This window comes from Sander lucioperca, chromosome 9 (genome assembly GCF_008315115.2).
Source record: "Sander lucioperca isolate FBNREF2018 chromosome 9, SLUC_FBN_1.2, whole genome shotgun sequence".
Classification (NCBI taxonomy): Eukaryota; Metazoa; Chordata; class Actinopteri; order Perciformes; family Percidae; genus Sander; species Sander lucioperca.
The window spans coordinates 35,453,560-35,475,840 of record NC_050181.1 but is presented as its reverse complement, the minus strand read 5'-3'; the positions used below and the strand labels follow the sequence as shown (position 1 = coordinate 35,475,840).

General features: G+C 41.0%; 1 protein-coding gene across 3 annotated transcripts in view; it reads left to right on the top strand.

Annotated features, from left to right (window-relative positions):
- The window catches only part of kcnn1a (potassium intermediate/small conductance calcium-activated channel, subfamily N, member 1a), a 52,190-nt gene that overhangs the window by 26,325 nt on the left and 3,584 nt on the right, over positions 1 to 22,281 (top strand). For 2 of the 3 annotated variants that reach the window (XM_031281233.2, XM_031281232.2), the window contains exons 3-7: positions 879 to 974; positions 1,923 to 2,341; positions 16,042 to 16,183; positions 17,493 to 17,603; positions 18,445 to 18,572. In XM_031281233.2, the coding sequence (XP_031137093.1) occupies positions 879 to 974; positions 1,923 to 2,341; positions 16,042 to 16,183; positions 17,493 to 17,603; positions 18,445 to 18,572 (896 nt within the window). Of the gene's footprint in view, positions 1 to 878; positions 975 to 1,922; positions 2,342 to 16,041; positions 16,184 to 17,492; positions 17,604 to 18,444; positions 18,573 to 20,260; positions 20,270 to 22,281 lie in introns of all 3 variants that reach the window. The other variant, XM_031281231.2, reaches the window with a different exon arrangement.

Genomic DNA, 22,281 nt, shown 5'->3' with positions numbered 1-22,281 from the left:
GATCTATTGCCCCCATGTACACACACGCACACACACGCACACACACACACACACACACACACACACACACACACACACACACACACACACACACACACACTGCAGCGCTATCATCCAGCTGGCCTATTTATCACCAGCAACACTCAACAGTGGTGCCCCCCCCTGCTAATGCTACCCTTGCCTTTTCTGCACCTACCATTAAATGGAAAGTCCCCCTGTAAGTGCTGGGCTTTGATTAATTGGTAGTTTAGATAGTGGGGAACAGCAACCATAGATAATATCAAGCTGCACCTACACCTGCAGCTGCATTGTTTAGCAACATCCTGACTGCGCTGTTTGTGTGTAAAACGCCATTATCTGCTCTCAGTTAGACGTTTACGCTAATAAGTACTGTGTGTGTGTGTGTGTGTGTGTGTCTGTGTGTGTGTGTGTGTGTGTGTGTGTGTGTGTGTGCGCTTGCGTGTGTGTGTGTGTGTGTGTGTGTGTGTGTGTGTGTGTGTATGCAGCTGTTTATACTCATGTGTATGTATGTGTTTATATATTGGATATTTTATTCTACCCATCTAAGCCAACATTAGAAGCATTTGTTTTCAATGTAACTAAACACTTCCAGATTTGAAATTCTGAGTAACAGTAAATACACTCTAATCTATTTTGCTCCACTACCTCATTTCACCTTGTTGCTAAGCAGTGACATACAACTCAGAAATCGTTGGTTTTATAGCGATAAGTTAATATTGCAATCTATTAAATATACAATGAACACAAGGAACACGTCATCTTGTTATTGCCCTAAGATATGATTGTATACAGTATGTGTTAATTGTGTAACATGGCTATTTCTAATATCTCTTTCCTGTCTTTTTCTCTCACCATAGGAATCTTCATACTCATTTGCACTGAAATGCCTTATCAGCCTTTCCACTGTTATATTGCTTGGTCTTATAATAATGTACCATGCCAGGGAAATCCAGGTGAGTCTACCACATAAACAAATACTTAATTTTATTCATTATACCAGCAACTTTTGGTATCAGTGTTACGATGATGATGATGATGATGATGATGATGATGATGATAACAAGGATTTCTGATTTGGCAATTTGGCTTTGCAAAAGAATATTGAAATACTATTTTAATTGTGCTAAAAAGTAATTGCAATGACAAATTAATTTATGCTCACAATAATATATACATTTATGATATACAGTTATTATATTATAAAGTATGGTACACACTATAGGAATGTACACATATACATTTATTTGATTGAAAGTGATGACAGTCACAACATTCAGGTTGTCTTGTTTAACAATTAGAGCCATAACACTGTTTATACATAGCACCACTTTTTTTTTTTTTTTTTTTTACTTTTTAAAATGAATAACATTACCAATAAGTATAAATATAATCCAAAAACACAATGCAATGAGAATCTGTAGACCAAATCTCTGATATTATTTTAGGTTTTCTTCGCAGCCTTTTAATTGCATCTCAGTTTATGTTGTTTTTGTTGTTGTTCTGCTTGATCTAAACTGCATCAGACTTATAACATTTGAATTAAATTCAATATCCAAATCTTGGTTGCCACTTTGTTATGGCTACTGCATTACACCAAAAGCAAAATGTCTAGATGTCTTCCCCTTCATTTAATACTTTTTTAAAAAACGTTTTACTCTAATTCAGCACGACTTCTTCAGATATTGACTAGAATTTCAGATGAAATCTGTGGGTTTGATTCGATTAATATTTGCCTCACAATCTGAGCTTGTAATGATAAATACTTTGAAGGAGTGTGAGGGTTGAAGAGGATGGGAAAAATGGGAGAAAATGCTAATAAAACAAAATCTGAAACGCCAAACTACAAGTGTGAGGAAGATTTTTTAAAACAAGTCCATTGGTGTATGTCTGTATTTCTTCAGCTGTTTATGGTCGACAATGGTGCGGACGATTGGAGGATAGCCATGACGTACGAGCGGATCTTCTTTATCGTGCTGGAGCTGCTGGTGTGTGCCATCCATCCCATCCCGGGCCAGTACGTCTTCACCTGGACGGCGCGGCTGGCCTTCACCTACACGCCGTCGGTGGCCGATGCTGACGTGGACATTATCCTCTCCATCCCCATGTTCCTGAGACTCTACCTGATAGGCCGAGTCATGTTACTCCACAGCAAGCTGTTCACGGACGCTTCGTCTCGCAGCATCGGCGCCCTCAACAAGATCAACTTCAACACCCGCTTTGTCATGAAGACCCTCATGACCATCTGTCCAGGAACTGTTCTGCTGGTGTTCAGTATATCCTCCTGGATCATTGCTGCATGGACTGTGCGCGTCTGTGAGAGGTAAACACACGGTTGTGAATAATGGATGTTGCTGGGGACAGATTGAAAAACAAAATGGCTGATGCACATTCACGCGTTGTGTGGATTACTAGGCGCCTTTCTTCCTTCACTCTCGTCTCCGTTTTGTCCCAGGCTTCTTAGTGTTGCCTTGTTTTCAATCGCTCAACTGCACTGGTCCAAATCATTGAGTGGAGTCATCAGGATAGGTTACCTATAAATACTGTACATGTGTACAGAAAGCCATGCAACTACATACACGACTACACCACTACTGTTTTAAAAACACCCTGACATAAGTTTCCTTAGCTCAGCAATCGCTCCACGACTCCCCACTCCTTGTTTTTATTGCTATTTTAGATGGCTTGTCCATAATTCATGAGTGTCTAATTGTTTGTTTGCTGAATGGTTTGTTTTGGTAATGCAGAGCAGCCCCCAGGATCCCCTAACCTGTTTTCTCACCCAAAACTGCGCATTGGGCTTCGTCTCAAGGGGGCAGCAGTGATTCTCACTGAAAATGAAAGAGGCAGGGAGAAGTGAAAAGCTTTTTTTTCTTCTTTTTTTTCTTTCTCGTTTTCCATTTGCATAGGGAAATGAGACGTTAATGCCAGCTTTGATGTTTCAAAGTCATTCGTGCGTAGCTTGAGTGGAAGGGGGACTTGAGTAGGGTGGGTGGAGAGTGGAAGATCTATAGCAGCAGTGCTTCTTGTCAGACCCAATATGATACTGTACATGTGCTGCAGCGTAAAAGTCAAGCATCGACTCCGACGAAGGCTTTCAGACAGATGCTCGGTGTTCTGCTGCAGCTCACCTCGCCTGCTTTTACTAAGTACCTCCCCTCCCTTCCTCTACCTCTCTTATCTACCCCCCCCTCCCCCCGTGTTAACACCTGTCACTAACTACCCCTCCTCGCACGCCCCTCCCTGGATCCTCTCGGACCCTCAGCACCTCCAGCTGTCGGTTGGTGGGTTTAAACCTCACAGAGGAAAGCAGCATTGAAAAAAAGCCGCTGACCTTTGACACCAGCTCCTCTGGAACACAGTAATGTGTAACTGGCATCACCTCAACTAAATGTTCAAAACAACATACTGTCCAGTTTATATAGTATTAGTAATGTCTCTATACAGTCCAGCTCAGCAGGTTACTATAATTCATATTTTTGGAATTTCACGGCTACTGCTACACACTCATTCACTTTTTCTCGTTCTTATTCCCAGCCTTAAAGATAAACAGTAGTTTTGATAATTAGCTTTCTTACCCAAAGTTACACAACAAGAAGATCAATACCACTCTTGTGTTTGTACGGTAAACATGTAGCAGGAACCATCAGACGGTTAGCTTAGCTTAGCACAAAGACATGAAACCAGCGGAAACTCCAGGAAGTTACTGGTCCCAGCCCAGAAATAGTTTGGTACAGTTTTGGAGGGCTTTGTTACATTTGGACAGAGGTTGCTGTTTCCAATCTTAATGCTAAGCTACGATAACCGCTTGCTGGCTCTAGCTACATTTAGCTATGGTACAGGCATGAGAAAAAAATCCCAAAATGTTGAACTACTTCTTTACATTTAATAATGAAAGTCTTGGCTAAACATTGAGGTTATTGTAACGATTTGGTTTTGAGTATCTCATTATCTAAGACAGGGAGAAAAAAACTACGAGAATGAAATATCTGACACTGCACATCCATAATCCTGCAGAATACTGGGGTCAATTTGGAAATCTGTACTTAAATTGATGGCTAGATGAGAAGCACAGAGTCTCTGTCAGAGTCTCCTTAAACAGGTTTTCTCACACACACTTTCCATGAGCAGTGCATGCCGTTAGGCCTTTGATTTCAGTTTCAGAATAACGTGTGTTCAGATGGCTGGATTTGTGTTATTACGGATGGGTGCAAGCATGCACATGTAGGTGTGTGTGCGTGCGTTTGTATAATGTTTTGTTGTACTTTCTATTTCCCCACTATGCTGCTTCATAGGGATACCATGTGAGTCCTCGTTCTCTAGCCGTGGAAAAAAAAAAAACAACCAACTTACCATTTTGCACCGAGCTGGCGCCACTGCTGCCCTGAGCGGGGTTGGAGGGTGGGGTGGTCGTGGGGAGAAGGGGCAGCCCCTCAAACAATCAACCGATGATCCTTTCCAAACTCAGTATGGCAAAGGAGGATTAGGCAGGCCCTCTTGTTGGCATGAAAGTGACACCATCCCTCTGCTAAGAAAACAGGCTCAGGAGCACTGCAGAGACCATCGGTGTGAGCAGCACTTTAAAGCAAACGTCTCTTTGCTAACTATCATGTGTTAGGCCGGTAAGGGCTGGAGGAGGAGGAGGAGGAGGAGGAGGAGGAAATTTGTGCTAAAATGGAGCAGCTCCTTCAAGTCACCTTCATGAATCTGCCAGAGGGCAATTTGCCTTGTCTCATTTTTTTGCCTCCCTCCCTTATGCAATTGTTATAGATCCACATTGCACGAAAAGTCTTTTTAGCAGCCAGTCCAAAGATTTGTCGAGGAGCAAAAGCCTTTCTGTTCTTTGTGTTCACACATTACCATCCCATTATGTGTCTCCCTTCACTAAATGAATTACATGTTGTAATGGGTTACCACAGACTTTTTGTCGCTTCTGCCCCAAAGATTTAGTTCGAGAGGTGGGGACAGTTTGTCTCCTCTAGCCAAAAGAAGGTCAGAGTATGCAATGAGAGGACAAATGTCAAGTCTTTCTGTGTACTAGTAACGTCATTTTGGTCTGGGGTGTGTCTTAACTCTCTAGCACAGCATGAATTTGATCGCCAACTATATATAGGAAGTGTTACACCGTTTAGGTAAATGAGGGCATTGCTTTCCATTGTTGCTCAGTTTCTTAAATGTAGACACTCTTGAAGGAGGAGTATGTTCTGTGCTGAATGCAGTGTCTCCAGTTTTTGTTTACACCCATGAACTGAATGTCCTCATGCCCCTTTCGCCCCCTCCTCTGGTAAACATCAAAACAGCATGCACGTTTTCATGTTTACTTATCAATCCTATCATTTCAAGTGGAGGAAAAAAAAAAGAGGCGCTTGTTTCCCAAAAGTGCTGTGTGTGATCTTCTGTTAAACGCACCCTTACACTGTCACACATTGACCATGCTCCAGAGCCAATCAATGGACAGTGCAGTGTGAGATTGGACAAGCACGGAGTCTACCTGGAAAATGCCTGTGTGGGGAATGAATGACACGCAGCAAGGGGGACAGAGAGGGATGGAGAGAGGGATGCTAATGTTACAGTAGATGGCTTTAACGCTGGTCACTGGCCCGCTTTCCGTTCTTTCTTGATACAGCCCATCTTCAGAGCTAACCTACCCCAACTAAGCTCCTTAACTAAGCTCTTTTGGCTTCTCCCTCACTGCCATGAGGCTCCCTCCCTCTCTCTCTCTTACTCCTGACTGATCCTTTGCAGATCTCTTACTGTACCCATCTAACGTGGCATGCTTTGCAGTTTTTCCCTCATCTCTCCCCACTACTGATCCTATGCCTTTCCTTATCCATAACAAGAAGGCCTAATCCGGCCACAAGTCAGTTACACACTTGCATGCATGCCTTGCCTGCCTCCCTGGTCTCTCGCTCCGTTTTCTCTTTAACTGTTATCTAATTCTTCACCTCTCCTGTTCCAACGCTGTTATCTGAAACAAAACGCTCTATTTCGAGGCGATGTGAGACTGCCGTTTCTCACCTCGCTTTCTCCGGTGAGGACCCGTAGGCAAGCTCTCAGAAAGTTTAGCTGACTTTCCCTCAGAGCGCAGCACTGGATTATCAGGCTTGAGTTACTAGTCAGCTACACCTACACCAAGGTCTGACATCCAGATTGTGTCATCGCTTAGCCATAGGATACAAACAGCGGCAGCCAAGAACAGACTGTCCAAATGTCTAACTAGAGAAACACACACCAGTGCAACTTGAAGTTACTCACACCAACCACAGGTTTACATAAAATATTCAGGTAGATTTTACAACTTTACAGTTTACAGGCTACGAGTCAACATGGACAGAAATTTAACAAAGAATGCCAGTCCTTTTAGTTTATTAGATTCAAATTCAGAATGCAGCAAAATGGCTGGCAACAAAAATGCCTCCTTTTTCTCTTGGATAAACGTATGATGAAACTTTCGAAATGAATCCATGATTTCAAAGCATTTCTCCCCCCAAATGCTGGCATAGACCCGACAGACATTGAAGAACAAACTGCAACTCCAATCCAACTCTCCATGTGCCTAACAGTGGACTCCTAAGATCACAAAGTGAACTGTCCATACAGTTTGCTGTGCATTTTCAATCTAAGTGTCTAAGGCCTACACATTTGCCTTAATCTGAATCATTCACAAGATTATCTTTAAAATGAACATCTCTTCCACAAGGTCGAGTGGATTTAATGCAAATTGTTACAACCTCAAGGACAGGTGGATTCTTTATGGTTTGATGACTTGATCTGATAATTTCTTTTTAAACTATGCATGCTCTGCAGGCATAGTGTTGATTGCAGCCTATGGCAAAGTCATATACAGAGCCTGCAAAGCATGTTTGCATAAGAGAGAAAGTAGAAGTTTTAATCACCCGCGATACGATCTGCACTAAAAGATCATGAGCCGAACCAGCGATGTTCTTTGTTCAGAGACCGGTGGTAGTAGCTCAAAGTAGAAGGTTCCTTCAGATGGGACTCTTATTTAAGCTGTTAAACTGAAGGAGTAGAGTTTTTGCTTACTTGTGAGTACCACATCCCCTCAAGCTTGCAGAAGAACCCTCCCCTTACCCCCTTAAGTAAAATATATTATCTGATAATATAGAGTTACAATAACGCTTTAATAAGGGAGTTAATCGCCTATTTTATCTGTTTCAGATAATGGTAGTCAAACTCATGATGCAACTAAATATTCCAAGACCACTAGTTGGTTGGTTCCTTTTTGGCTGGACCGTCGGGCCAGCCCTACAACCTCAAAACTCCGTCCCTCTGTCACTGAGTGATGAAATTCCACCATTGGTCGGAATGAGTGTGACGACGTCATTGTTGGTGTTTCCCTATTGGCCATTGCCCTTTCAAACTATATTGGCACAGACGTTTACCTCCGCTATCGCCTATCAAGCAGCTGATTATTTTGTGTGTGTGTGTGTGTGTGTGTGTGTGTGTGTGTGTGTGCGTGTGTGTGTGTGTGCATGGGGTACACAATCAGCAGTGACACAATGCTATTTCTAAATGTAGTGGATGGGCAGGTTTTGATATTTCATCAAGTAAAAATATGGGGAAATGAAACTCCAGGCAGCGTTTCAGCGGCCCGGTGAAAGATAAACTACTCAAATAACAAAAAGTAGTAGGCCTACACATTATGAACAAAGGAGAAATCATGTTCAAAATAAAACCATCTGAAAGTAGCGCAAGGAAACGATGCCTGTGGGGCTTACGTTTCACTTTCAGTTTCTGGTGAAAACTAAATGTTTGTAGAGCAGCAATAATGTAATGTTTTTAACGGCAAAGTCACTATATAAACTCATAGTGAGTCAAGTTTAGAAAGAATGAAGATTCAAGAGCTGTATTTGTCACACACATCAGTCAGCACCAGTCACTGATCCTTTCCTATGTCCTCCTCCCTCAGCAGAGGTAAATCAGGTACTCACACCTTCACCATAAGCTCCCAGGACGCCATCCACGTGGATATTTAGCCATGTGGATTTACCGCTGAAAGAGGGGCCAGTTCATCACAGCCGGCAGCTAAGCTTACAAGAATTTAGACATGTTAAGATATGTGGCAAACTAAAATAAACAGTTAGACTTTAGACAAACAGCTTTTGTTTTAGCTTGTCACAAGTCACTATTAGCAGAGCTAGCTCGATGTGCTAGTGTAAAACATAACGGCAGGGGATGAGAGACTGCGACAGTGGTGATTAATATATCACTTTCTACATGTTTATTCTCGTTAAATAGGTGTCTTATAAATAATAAGTGATAAAGTATTGGCTTTGTGTTTGTAAGTGGAGGAGCTCAGCCCTGACGCAGAGCAGAGGAGAGGCTGCGTGATGAGAAATACCACAGCTTTAACCCCAGGTTTAAAACCAGGTTTTACCCCCCCCCAAATAAAATGAATGTCTTTATTCGTTGCATATAAGGCAGTCTTTTGCAATGTATTCATCACACATGTTCATATTGCGATGACAATAAAAAAGATTTATCGGTCAGCACTACTACAGATGAACATTTAATATCTATATTCACATATAGATGCCACCGCTGACTATCCCTGTAACAATTTGGCTACGATTAAGCATATTGACCAACCAGGTTGCAGCCATATACTAGGTTTTGACCTAGTCTTGTTAATTGTTATTCAGATATTAAAGGTGCCGTAGGTAGGCAAAAAAATGTAAACATCGACAACTTCTCAGTCCCTCCCCCCTTTCCGGTAAAGTCCAAAACGGTCTCCTAAGCCTCTCCCCCCCACAAGGGAGAATGAATGCGTGTGCATGAGCAGTGATTGACACGCAGTTAGACCCTCCTCCCTTTGCCGTGATTGGTGCATCTGAACAGGGAGCGGTGGATTTCTACAAATCACACTACAGGCTGTAGGTGGTGCCAGAGGAGCCGGATTATTATTTTTTTTTAATTACCTGCTTCATGTAGTTCTACTGGAACATAGGGTCAGTTTCAGCAAATATGACAGAAAGTTAGTTTTATAAGTCTTACCTACTGCACCTTTAAGACACTGTGGTTTCCTGTATTTTTCTCCTCAACAAATTTGAGCAATACAACTAAATTAATGCTATTAAACCTTTTATATGCTCCATCCACAACACGTAAAAACCATGAAAGCTTTTTGGGCAGGCATTTTGTAGGGCACTTGAATGTGGGCAGAGTTTAGGAAGACAGTTGGCAGTCTAATGGGTTCTAATGAGCAAGCGCTACCTTGAAGCCAAAGCTGGTGTTGTGGGCAGAAGTACAGCAGATAAGGTGTTTTGCTGAGTGCATTGGGGAAGACTGGGAACATGAAAGAAAATGCTTAGATACTTAGTTGGCAGTGGGAGTGGAGTGGTGTTGGTGTTTCAAAGCTCATCGTGTCCCCTGAAGGTTGGATACCCAGAGTTTGCAGCAAAGTAAACTTAAACACTACTGGGTGATGAATGCCCTTTAGCATATAATATCTAAAGGCAAAATACCTGTTATAAAGATTACATGGGGACTGGTTGAGTTTTTTTACAGGTGTCCCCTGCCTAATTCAATGTAACATCTGGACACTCGCTATTTGATAACCCGAGAGACACATAACCACACTCCAGCACTGAAACATTAAGATTAAGGGCGTCGTGAACCGAGCTTCCTGTCTGCTGACAACATTATGGAAAGGATCCCTACAGACATAGAAAGGTCTTAAAGAGGCCTGTTTAACCAGAAACAGCTCTGAGGTCACTAGCGCTAAACCCACCAGACTACATTTAAAAAAAAAAAAAACAAGCTTTTAGCGTGTATAGAGCCAACATATTTTCACCTGTAAATCGGTAAACTGTGTGTTTATTTCAACCAAAACTAGAGTTGTGATGGTTGGAAAAATGGAAAGACGACCCAAAACAGCTTTTCATTGTTTTATTTAGTTTCTGTCGACTTTGAATGAAGTGTATTTTACGAGGCAAAAATGACGTTGATAAATGATGTTTATTTGCATGGAGTCTGGTGGCTTTAGTGAAGGCAATTTCATGGATGTTTTTATGTTTAAAAAGGATCTTACTCTTTAAAAGAAAGGTCGACCTCCTTAGAAATCCTTTCCATAATGTTGTCAGACACTGAGCCTAAACCTGAGCCTGTCAGTGGCAAAACGAGCACTTTTGTGAACGTAAAGACAATCTGCACAATTTACCTATTAACTTACATTGTAGCTTGTTTCGCTGGCGATTTTGCCTAATACTGGACCAATGTCAAAGATTGTTGTTGCCATCATTCACTTAGACACAAAAACATAGGAAAATAGGGTCCAGGTTGAAAAAAACGGTAGTTACCCTTTAAGGACAGAAAAGGCCTGACTTTGTGAAGCAAAGTGCTCAGCTTATATGAACGTCTGCAAGGGTCGTGCCACAAAATAGTTTTAAGGGCTTACGTTAGCCGACATCTTTTACTTCATTGTTTTTAATAGGATGACTTGCAGGAAATCTCACTAATAATATCAGTGTAGCGGACTCTTTGAAAGTTCTCATCCAGCATCTTTAAAATGGATGAGATTCACGAACACACACATTTGATCATTTCTGGCAACGGAGGCCTCTAGCCTGCCTCGCTGCAAAATCTGCAAGTCAGCTAATCCAAGTACAGTAGGTCTTTACTTTTGGATTCACAACTTAGTTGGTTGAAAGCGATACATGATGTCGACGCTGTCGGGTGAAAACCTTGTATGTCCAAAACTGTTGCTTTTCAGGAAATGAAAAAAGGCTAATGTGAGTCTCGTCACAAAACCCACAGACAGACGTAAAGGGTGACTAATAGCAATGATTTATGAAAAAATGTCAAAATATGGGGACACAAGGTTTCTGCCCGACAGCAACAATGTATACAGTAATCTATTATTAAAGTGCAATTAGCATTTGCTAACATTTGGCTAATTAACAATAAATAAAAAGTATGGCTGGAGCTGATGGGAATGTCATTAGTTATGTGGATATTTATAAACCAAAATAATAAAAGCAATAGAAAAGCAATGGACATGTTGACCTGATGATGGCGCTAAATGAAAAGTTAAGGCATCGCCGACGATATAACAAGGCGGATATGAATCTGTGTTCCAAATTTTATAACAATTCCTCTAACAGTTGCTGAGACATTTCACTTAAAACCACAAATGTGAACGTCATAGTGGCGCTCGAGGAAACGTTAGAAGATCACCAGTCATCAGGATCAATTCTCTGGAGGCCATGAATGTCTGTACAAAATGTCATGGCAATCCATCCAAGAGTTGTTGAGATATTTCAGTCTGGACCAAAGTGTTGGACCTACTTAGCCTGGCTCCGCCCTCCTACGTACTTCCGTTCAATTTTCATTTCCCTTCAGTAAACCGTCTAGGTTTGCGGTATATTGTTGGGTTTTCTTCAGCCAAATATTTGGCGGTCCAATCAGCAAACAGAGGGAGTGGCTGAGAACGATGACGTTGAGGACGTGCGCTAGAAAGATGCGAGCGAAGCCGTTCGGTCCGTTGTGGCAACACTGCCGAATTTCCAGAAGTTAAAACCCGAAGAACAATCTTTGCTGAGTTTTGTTGGTGGCCATGATGTTGTGGCCCTCCTCCCCAGTGGGTTCAGGAAAAGTTAGATTTTCCAGCTCGCTCCGTTAGTGGTGAAGGAGTTTGCTAAGGCTAACACTAGCGATGCTAATGCTAAATATAAGCTGATAGTTGTCGGTCTCCCCTCTTATTGCACATGCGCATGACATACGTCACGACCAAACGTTAGCGATTGGTTATGGCAGATCCAATAGTTTTAAACTTCCACAGAGTACCCGCCTTCAAGGAAGTTAACACTTGTCAATGGAGAGTGGCCAGACTCTCTGTACAAATGAACTGTACCAGAGTCTGGTAGGACCAGGCTAGGACCTACTGACCAACAGACAGAAATTGTAATTCTGGTATAATACCAAACATTTTTGAAAACATAAAAGATATTTTGATAAAACTTCTATTGACTTAGCTCAACTTTACTAAGTTGGACTGATTTTTTTTTTTTAAACTTGGAAACATTATAAAAATCCACATATCATAAAATTGCTACAGTCCACCTGCAGTGTGCTGCTGCTTGCTTGCTTGCTTTGCATATTGGCTGCGCTGTGAAAAACACTGTTACGTTTGCAGTTTTTTAATTAGGTCATCATCACTTTGAGTTTAATCTGCCCATGTTTACTGCAACTAACACACTCCCCGAGGAGCATCCCAACATATTTGTCCCCAAGTAATCTCAGCCACTGCTCACATTCATTTATATCAACAAGATATTTCACTCATTGAAAAATTGTTTTAATTTGTTTTTGTTGATGTGAAAACAGACTGCAGGAAGAAGAGGGGATGATATTGTACGCAGGCGATTGCTGCAGAATGTTAAGCAGCAGCTTTTTAATGTGGAGGAGGTCATTCGCTTTGCCGTGGCAACTGACCGGCAGAGGAATGTAGTGAGGGAAAAAAAAATTCTTTCAGGTCCAATTGTGTGGCTGGTTCAGATGAGTTTTATTCACTGCGCGTTGGAGACAGAGGTTCACAACAAGGCTGTGGAATTCTCTTTGACCAGAGGGAGCGTTCAGAACAGTGGGAATTCTGAGGTTTTGGCTCACAGGGATTTCTTTTAAAGACGTTAACCTTAATTATTTGAAGCTTTGGCCACGTTTTAATATGAACACCCGACATTGTAACATTATAGATATTACAGAAAATGTGGAAAAGCATAATAGTTCTCCTTTGATGATCAGTGAGCAGGAAGGACAATATTAGGATAAGATAAAAACTGAAACTATTAGGTAATGCATTATCTTCTACATTAAAAAACCGAGGCGAGGTTGTGGTTCTCATGAAGGTAGTTTAGAAATCTAGATGTAGATTCAGGTTCGGCTTGTGTTAGTCTATATTAAAAGCCTCTTACCGGAAGTGTATTATAGTGACACAAAACAGGATTGACGTTTATATGTGTAATATCTCAAACAAATTTCTTCTTATATTGAAGCAGTGTGCCATGGCGCTTTCACAGATGTCATGTATGTGAGGTGATTCACTCCGAAACAAGATAATAAGATAATAACTTAAGATAATTGCTGACGATGTTATGCTTTTCACTAAAAAGCATTGAGATTGAAGTTAATTATGTTGTATTCAGTAACCTTTTAAGCATTACATGTACATCAATGGCTTTTCTTTTGCTCTTAAATCGGAAATGTATTTTGTAGTGTTTTTAGTCGTGTGTGTGTGTGCACGTGTGTGTGTGTGTGCGTGTGTATGTGCGTGCGTCTCTTTCACATTAAATCCATCATTAGAATTCTGTTTGATCAACTTTGGCTGTCGTATTATGTATCGTGAGCTCATCTACACACAATAACAGTTAAGATATGAAATGACTGGGAATCATTTATTGGTACACATAAATGAAAAAACATCTGAGTGTTGGTTTTAGCGCTGACAAGACTAGTTGATACATTGGTGATAATTTGAAGAGATCGATGTCATGTTGTGTGAATCGCTCCCTCCTCTAACCCGCTGCAGACGCAAAGTTACAGAGCTCGTTTGGATGGATATTACAGCATTATTTTATGTACAGTAGTGGATAAACAACATCATCTCTTAGAAATATTTGAGTAAGTTATTTCAGGATAATGCTTTCGCTGCAGAGTGTCTGTCAGGGAGAATTTAACAGCGGGGGATAAAACTGTCTGCTCGAGACACTATATACCTCTTGTCCTGGAATAGGTTGAAAGTGGTGCCAGCTCTTCTCCATGCTATTCCAAAACTTGACACAGTATATTGAGAGCCTTTAAATGCTATTGATCAGCTCCCCATTTAGCCTCTGTCTCTATTCCCATATTGCTGTTTCTGCTCTTTATTTCAGAGTAGACCATTATTGCAATATAAGAAAAACGGATAATAAAACAGGAAGCATTTATTGCTTCAAAAATGCCTTCTGCAATTTTGTCAAGGCATATTTATGGAGGTATATTTCCAATAGAGAGAAGGCCGCTGTAATATGCTGTAATGCATTGTTCCCTGTGCTAAAAGATGCAGCACATTTCTGCCTGCCTTGAAGACGTGACTCACTCTATGCTCGCCTTGATGACGAGATGAATGAAATTAACATACCAGTCACTTGTAATCACAATATTTAGCCAGCTGATCAAGTTTGGCCCCCTCGCAGCTTTCAAAGGGCAGCAGGTGAAGTGTTGGGATGCAGGTAAAAGAGACAGGGGTGTCAAATTCAATGAGCTTCAGACTTACTCATTCAATCCTACCCCACTGTTTGCAAATGAATGCACGTCCACGAAGACGTACAATCCCCTTCCACCTGGTGACACTGCAGTATCTTGTCAGAGGTGCTTTTCATCTCTAAATGGATCCCAGGTTTTCCCACTGCTCCCCTGCTCTCAATATACTGGCTTTGAAGCATGCAGGATGCAGCCATCTTTTCTTATTCCTGCATGGTATTGCACCGACTGCTTCTCTGCATGTCATTTAAGAAGCTTGAATCCCAAAGACTGCACACTTTTTTGTCATTCTGTGGGGATAAAAAAAAGAAGTGCTTATAGTAATTGTTTCAACCCTGACTTTGAGCATGAATAGACACGTGTAAGAGTGGGAGTTTGAAGGACTTGCAGAAGGCATGATTAGTTCATTTATGATCATTGACAACGATGAACTGTCTTGGAGGAGAAGAAAGAGTGGGCATTTGCCTTCGTTTGGAAAGGAAAACTTAAGAAGGCCCAATCTGTAGTTGTGCACTAATTAAAGGTGGTTGTGTCCGGCCATTTTGAGTCCACATGCTGGGTCACCGCTGGATAGTTTGAAGTCGTTAGTGATCCATGATTGGCCCAGTCAGAATTTAGAAAAAGCATCAACAAAATCCCAAGAAATCAGACTTCATCTTTGTCATCTTGTCAGAAGGATGTTGGCAAGATATTGTTAAGTGTTAAATGAATATTTGATTTTAAGTCCAAAATTAAATCTCATCTGATCTCCTCCTAGACAGCCCATCGGGAATAATTAGACGAGTTGAATGAGGGTGGGTGGATAAGGCAGATTTGCCTCTGTGATGGACTTTTGTCTCGCTGCAAAAGGTATGGGAATGTCATCATCAATCCAGCTTTGTACAGTGTCTGTTTTTTTATAGAAATATCTTTGCATATGCACTGTGGGCCTTTGGACTGACAATTCAAGCATAGCTGTCAGCTATTTTCAGCAAACAATATGTTTGAAGTGATGATTTGCATTGCCAAACCTTTTTTTGGGGCAGCGTCAACTCTATGGAGGAAGATTTGCAGCAAACTGTGACCAATATGCCAATTGTTAGTTTGATTTGATGCAGCAGTATGTGCATTTTTGGATGCTCTGACATGACATTTGTTGGGTTGTCGTAGTCAAATCAAGTTTGACCTGCGGGACTCTTTATCCAGTCACTTACAGCGACATGGCCCGTCTCTTTGTCGTTTGAAACATGTTGTCTAAAATTGTAATTTCTATGCTAATGTACGACAAGAGTAAGTGATTTGGCCTCATTTTTATATCGACAGACACTGAACATGAAACACATGTTGCTGGTGTTGCTCTCTCAGTTTGAAATCATTCCATCAACTTCTTTCAAACATGAACACCATTTGCTTTTTTCTGCCTACATGTCACTTTAAGTTTCTACCCTTTTAAACGTGTTTCTCCATTAAACCGGTAGCAATAACTCTAAGAAGAATAGAAATGAAAGTATCTCTTAAAAAAACTTTTGAATATACCTTAATGTTTTTGACTCAGATCGGACTTTTTTTTTTTTGCATTTTTTGGACTCTGTGCCAAACTTGCTTTACAAAACAGGTGTAACACCTTGCACCATGATTCTTTCCTCCTCCTCCCCGATCTTCACCACCTCCACTCAGGCCCCCCCCACACAGCACCACCTCATTCTCCAGCATGCTCACGTTCAAGTAACTGTGTGCTGCTTCACTCACTGTGTATCCCGCTTCTGCTTATCTTCATCACTTCAGGTATCATGACAAACAGGAAGTGACCAGTAACTTCCTTGGAGCCATGTGGCTCATTTCGATTACCTTCCTCTCCATTGGCTACGGGGACATGGTACCACACACGTACTGTGGGAAAGGCGTGTGTCTGCTTACAGGGATTATGGTGGGTTCCTTTCTTCTTCACTCAGATAAATACTAGGGCTGCACAATATGAAGAAAATATCTAATTGTGATTATTTTTGACTGATAGTGCCATTGCGATATGATTCACAATATTGGAGGGAATGATCATTTTTGTATTATTCTTATTTTAATTGGAAATTAAATTAAAATTAAAAGAAATTAAAAATGATTATACCGGTAGTAGTATAAGGTCTTTTGCGAGGGTCTATGCCAGACAAATATTTTTTCTTTACTCTGTAGGATACGATTTTGTAGGCCGTGACGTCAATACTTGATTCAGAATGGTTTGACACATATTTTGCCATTAACAAATATTGCCTCCTTCCCCCAAAGGCAATTTGTGATTGATAATCAAAAAGTCTCCTGAAACCAAATAAGGTGTCCAAAATGCAAATGTGAATTTGTAAATATTCATGTTTGAACTCCCCTCCTTCAGTTGGCAGCTGTTTGAGTCATGCTTCACTTTTCTGATGAACTGAATTTCAAACAATTTCCGTCTGAAAGACTTGAACACAGCTTGTTATAGTTATTTTCTCTCTCCTTTACTGATGTGGAGTTATCATTCAGTATTGAAATAAAGCTGGTGATTCAAGATTTACGTGAAATGCTACACAATGTACTGTTCCTACTGTAGTTAAATAACATTCCAGGACAGCTGCTTTGTCTTGTTTCTTTACTACTTCTTGTTTATTATTATTATTATTATTATTATTATTATTATTATTATTAATGTAGTAAGTAGGGCTGCACAATTAATTGCAATTTAATCAAAATCACAATATGGACTAGTGCAATATCCAAATCACAGGGCGGCGCAGAATTTGTTAAAGGCAAAATATGTGTCAAAATACCATTCTGAATTAATGAAAAATCGGGCTGATTAAAATCCAGCTCTGTGTCATGGCAGTGTGGACAGTGTGTGTTAAGATGAACATTCGGCGGATCACGGCGGTGCTTCGTGGGGAAACCCGTACAGGCGCCATGGAGAGAAGCCAAACACAGTTCATCTAAACACACTGCCCACACAAAGATGACACAGAGCTGGTTTAAAATTGGCAAATTATCCCTTTAATTATTGTGGCGTTGTCCTGGCCAACGCATAGTATTCTACAGACTAAAGAAAAAAATCCTCACAAACGGAGCCTCGAATAATGATGCAAAAATGATAATTCAAAAAACTTGCAATTAGCTGTTTTCCTCATATCGTGCAGCCCTAGCAGTAAACCTGCATTTTGAAAGCTCACAGGCAAAATGTTGCAGTTTTTTTTTACCATGTCTTTGTGCAACAGGGAGCTGGTTGCACTGCACTGGTGGTTGCAGTGGTAGCCAGGAAGCTGGAGCTGACCAAGGCTGAGAAACATGTCCACAATTTTATGATGGACACACAACTCTGCAAACGAGTGAGTCACAGCATGCCACTGCATTTCCAGTAACTCTGATAATATATTGCTGTTTTTTACAACAGGGGAGTTGGATCGAAGAGTCATTTTTTAGACTGTTAATTCAAACGTCAGTCATTTAAATGGTTTGTAGAGGCCTATAGAATGTGACTAAAACTAGACCTGCAAGCATGTATGTTGGGGTCCAAACACACAATGCAACTATCTAGAACTATGCCGAGGTAAAACGATGCAGACAAAAGAAAAGACAAAATTGAAAAAGATGTGTAGCAGAAATATGTGTTTCTTCTCTATCCCACTAATTATCTTTCTCTTTTGTATCTTGTGATCCTTTTTGGGTTATGACCCCCCACTTCGAGAGCCACTGGTTTTCAGGGCGCCCACCTTATACGATATATGCAAATGTCCTACATTGATCCTAATCTTATTATCTCACAGTCAAAATTGTAAACTTGTAAACTCCCCCCCTCAGTATCACATCAGCAGAGTCTGGCACATTTTCAAAAGCTTTTAAACCCCACCTGCATAGACCGGCATTTTAATAACTTTTTTATAATTCATTACTCCAGTGGTTTGCCGATCCCCATGATGTTTGCCGATCCCCTGACATTCCAGTATTTCATGCTTCGTATTGTATGTTACACTTTGTCACTCTGCTTTTGAAAAGTGCTATAAAGTTGAATTACTTATTTGCCACTATTTCAGCTTTCTCTATAGTTAATATTTTCAGACTGTAACATTAGTCACAGATGCCTGGCTTTTAAAATCTGAACATATCAAACGAGTGCAGCTCTTGGATTGGCACTGTACATCTTATGTCTTTCTCAACCTCGCTTCACAGGTAAAGAACACAGCTGCCAATGTACTCAGGGAAACATGGCTCATCTACAAACACACTAAGTTGGTCAAGAAGATAGATCACGCCAAGGTGCGGAAACACCAGCGCAAGTTTCTCCAAGCCATTCACCAGTGAGTCCAGCTCTGTGTTTGCTTTGTGTTACCTAATGTGCAATAAAGCATTTGACAGAAATATGACAAAGTTGTTCACCACCAACCACCGAGGGGAATCACTCGGTGGTCACTCAGCATGCCCAAAAAAACCTCCAGTTTTTATGTTATTGCAAAACAGCTCTTAAAGGAACACGCCGACTTATTGGGACTTTAGCTTATTCACCGTATCCCCCAGAGTTAGATAAGTCCATACATACCCTTCTCATCTCTGTGCGTGTTGTAACTCTGTCTGACGCACCCACCGCTAGCCTAGCTTAGCACAGATCCTGGAGGTAACCGGCTCCAACTAGCCTACTGCTCCCAATAAGTGACAAAATTATGCCAACATTTTCCTATTTACATGTTGTGATTTGTATAGTCACCTGAGAAGCCCTGTGGTGAGGAGCAGAGAGTAGCAGTGCTTCGCCTTCTGAGAATATAGTTCCCAGTATGTATACGGTTAGAAGATGGCTGTGTCTCATGTGACCTTGTTATTTGTACACGCTGTGACTATAAAAATCACAACATGTAAATAGGAAAATGTTGGCGTTATTTTGTCACTTATTGGGAGCAGTAGGCTAGATGGAGCCAGTTACCTCCAGGATCTGTCCTAAGCTAGGCTAGCGGTGGGTGCGTCAGACAGAGTTACAACACGCATGGAGATGAGAAGGGTATGTATGGACTTATCTAATTCTGGGCAATACGGTGAATGAGCTAAAGTCCCAATAAGTCGGCATGCTCCTTCAAGATGTTCAATCCATGTGATGGTCTTTAATGTAATTTGTGGTACATAATATTTAGGCTGTATTATTAATAATTGTATTATTAAAGGCAGGGTTGGTAACTATTTTCAATATAGACTTTTTTTTATATTTTAAATGGTCTTTACACCCGACAGCAATAAATAACTTCTGGGCTCTGAAAAAGGAGCCAAAAAGATCCGTCATCTGTAGCTGCTATAATCCTGTAAAAACGGCCACCAATCACTGCCTTGCGGCCCGCTTGGAAAGAACCAATGAAATGCCTCCTTGCTCCGCTGCGCGTACTCTACCCCTCCCGTGTACGAGCCTGAGCTCAATGCGCGTTGTCACCACATTGCTAACAGTAGTCATGTTAGTTTTAAACATTCAGTATGGTATTAGCTGTTTGCTTACCGGTGAATGAGACATGAAGTAAAATTCTCCTTTCTCCGCTCTGCTCTGAAGCAGCAACGTAGCGGTGGTCGTGCGCGTCTGTGTGTGGGCGGAGCCTGGCCCCGAGGGCAGGGGGAGGGGTTAGACGGAGCCCCGAGGAGATGCTACTTTCAAATCTTGCTAGCTTTTCAACATTACCAACCCTGCCTTTGAAATGAACTGATGAAATGTAGTCGTACAGTACCTGAGAATAATTGGTAGCGTTTGTTACAATGTCCTCTCCTAGAGTAGCATTTCCTTTTGACTGTTATGCTCACACACATGTAAACTCAGACACACACACAGACACATACACAAGCACACTGCAATCTAGTGTAATGGTCCTTCCTATTCCCCTCCCCGTGTCCCTCTCCCTCCGACCCCCTTTTACCCTGTGCTTACAGTGAGAAGTGTAATGGTTTCACTCGTTTCGTGAATGTTGTGGGGTTAAAACTCTGTACTGTGTTCTGTCTTTGTTTTGCTCTATCACTGCAGAGCTCAGAAGTAAGTTGAGTCTTCTATGTATCCTCCTCCTACTGTTTCTTCAACATCCTCCTCCTCTCTCCATGTCTGCGTTTGACATGCATGAAAATAAGCGAGTGTTGCCAAAAAAAAAAAAAAAAAAAAAGAAAAAAAAGAAGAAAAAAAAAATGCTGGATGCTGAATTGTTTTTTTGTTTGTTTTGTTTTTCTTTACTTCAGTGTTCCATTTACTTCCCTCTTCCTCCCATCCCCCCTTTGAATGGAATGAAACAAAAAAAAAAAAAAAAAAAAAAAAAAAGATATAAGCATCAACATTTTGCCACTGGTGTCAATAGTGGAGGGTTGTCTGGAGAGAACGTGTGAAAGTAAAAGCATCTTGCACAGAATGAGCTTGAAGCATTGTTGGCCTGGTCAGCGGTTCATAATCATCTACGATGTACTGTATAATGTTGCCCATGATTAATATAGCTGCTCTGGAGGCTATATTAACCTGCATCAACAAAACTCATCCTACACTCCTGATGGCTTTGTGATGACATGAAAAAACACACACACACACACACACACACACACACACACACACACACACACACACACACACACACACACACACACACACAGAGTGACATTGATGACATAACACACAAAGACAAGACATAGGCTGTGGTTTTGTAGAATAAGATTGTACTCCTAATGCGTTACACTAATAAGTAGTGCTTTTTAGCTTTTGGCCCCTATTCTTCGACAGCCATAAGGGATAACAAAGCCCAGCAAACAGACACATATGAGCTGAAACGGTTTCCCACAGAGATAGAGCCGTAAGCGAGCAGTCTCACTCTGCTCTGATATACTGATTTGCACATGAATAAATGCCCTTGAATGTCATCCTGTCTCATAATTTGCCGAACAGGGAAATTCTTCCTCTCACACATCCAAATGATGGCTGTGTGATGCCACCGCAAACAATGACACATTATTGCCATCAGCGTGCACGGTTCTTACAGGGCCGTAATGTATTTGATAAGAGATTAAAAAAAAAGGCACAATGTTGAAGGCGTCACAAAACATGTCCGATGTATCATTGCGCAAGTTATTTGAATTGTCTTATGTGGCCGTATGTTCAGCAGTGTCATTAGACTTTTTTTTTTTTCTTTCTGGCAAGCTTCATCTTTTATCTGTGGCACACACACACACACACACACACACACACACACACACACACACACACACACATCAACCCATGTACATACGCACAAACACACACACATTGAAAGACTCACGTTTCATTGTGCACAAAGTCACTCACAGTCACTGCACGCTTACCGAATGACCAGTGTGTATATATGAAGTCCTACCACTGAGCTGTGTGTAGCACTGACAAAGGGCATGTCATTTATTTCCTTTCTTGATGTCTTACTTTTGGGTGGAAAGAGATGGGAATGTTTTGATTTGAAACAGAGATTTTGGGGTTTTCTTATATGGAAGCATATTGCGTTCTTGCTGGGGAAAAAAAACATCATGTTTTGTCATTGTGGTTATACCTTTTTGGCATTATATTGAATTTTTGTTCCTCTTATTGAGAACTAAGTACTTTTTAGGTTGTAACAAGATCATCTCACAGCATTAAGACTTTCTCATTGCAGCGAAAAATACTTTCAAGGTAAAAGGTGCTACTTAAAGCACTGCACTATTATGAGAAAAAGATCTTGTTATAACAAAAAAGAAAAACGGATAAAACATGATAAACACAGCCTTTATTTTTTTTTTCTTTTCAAAATGAGCGTAGTATGCTTCCGCAATTTTGCATGTTTTGGTTGGTATTGCATTGACCAAGACCAGGAATGCTTGTATGTATATATATATGCATATATATTTCTATATATATGTATACATATAGATATGTAAAGAACATATATTTCTGATGCATGCAGGCAGTCATCTCTTTTCAATGTCATCAATGAGAGACCAAGCCTGATAAAAAATGTGTTGTTGTTCCTCCTCCTTCTTTTCTTCCCTATTGGCCCTCTCTGCCCC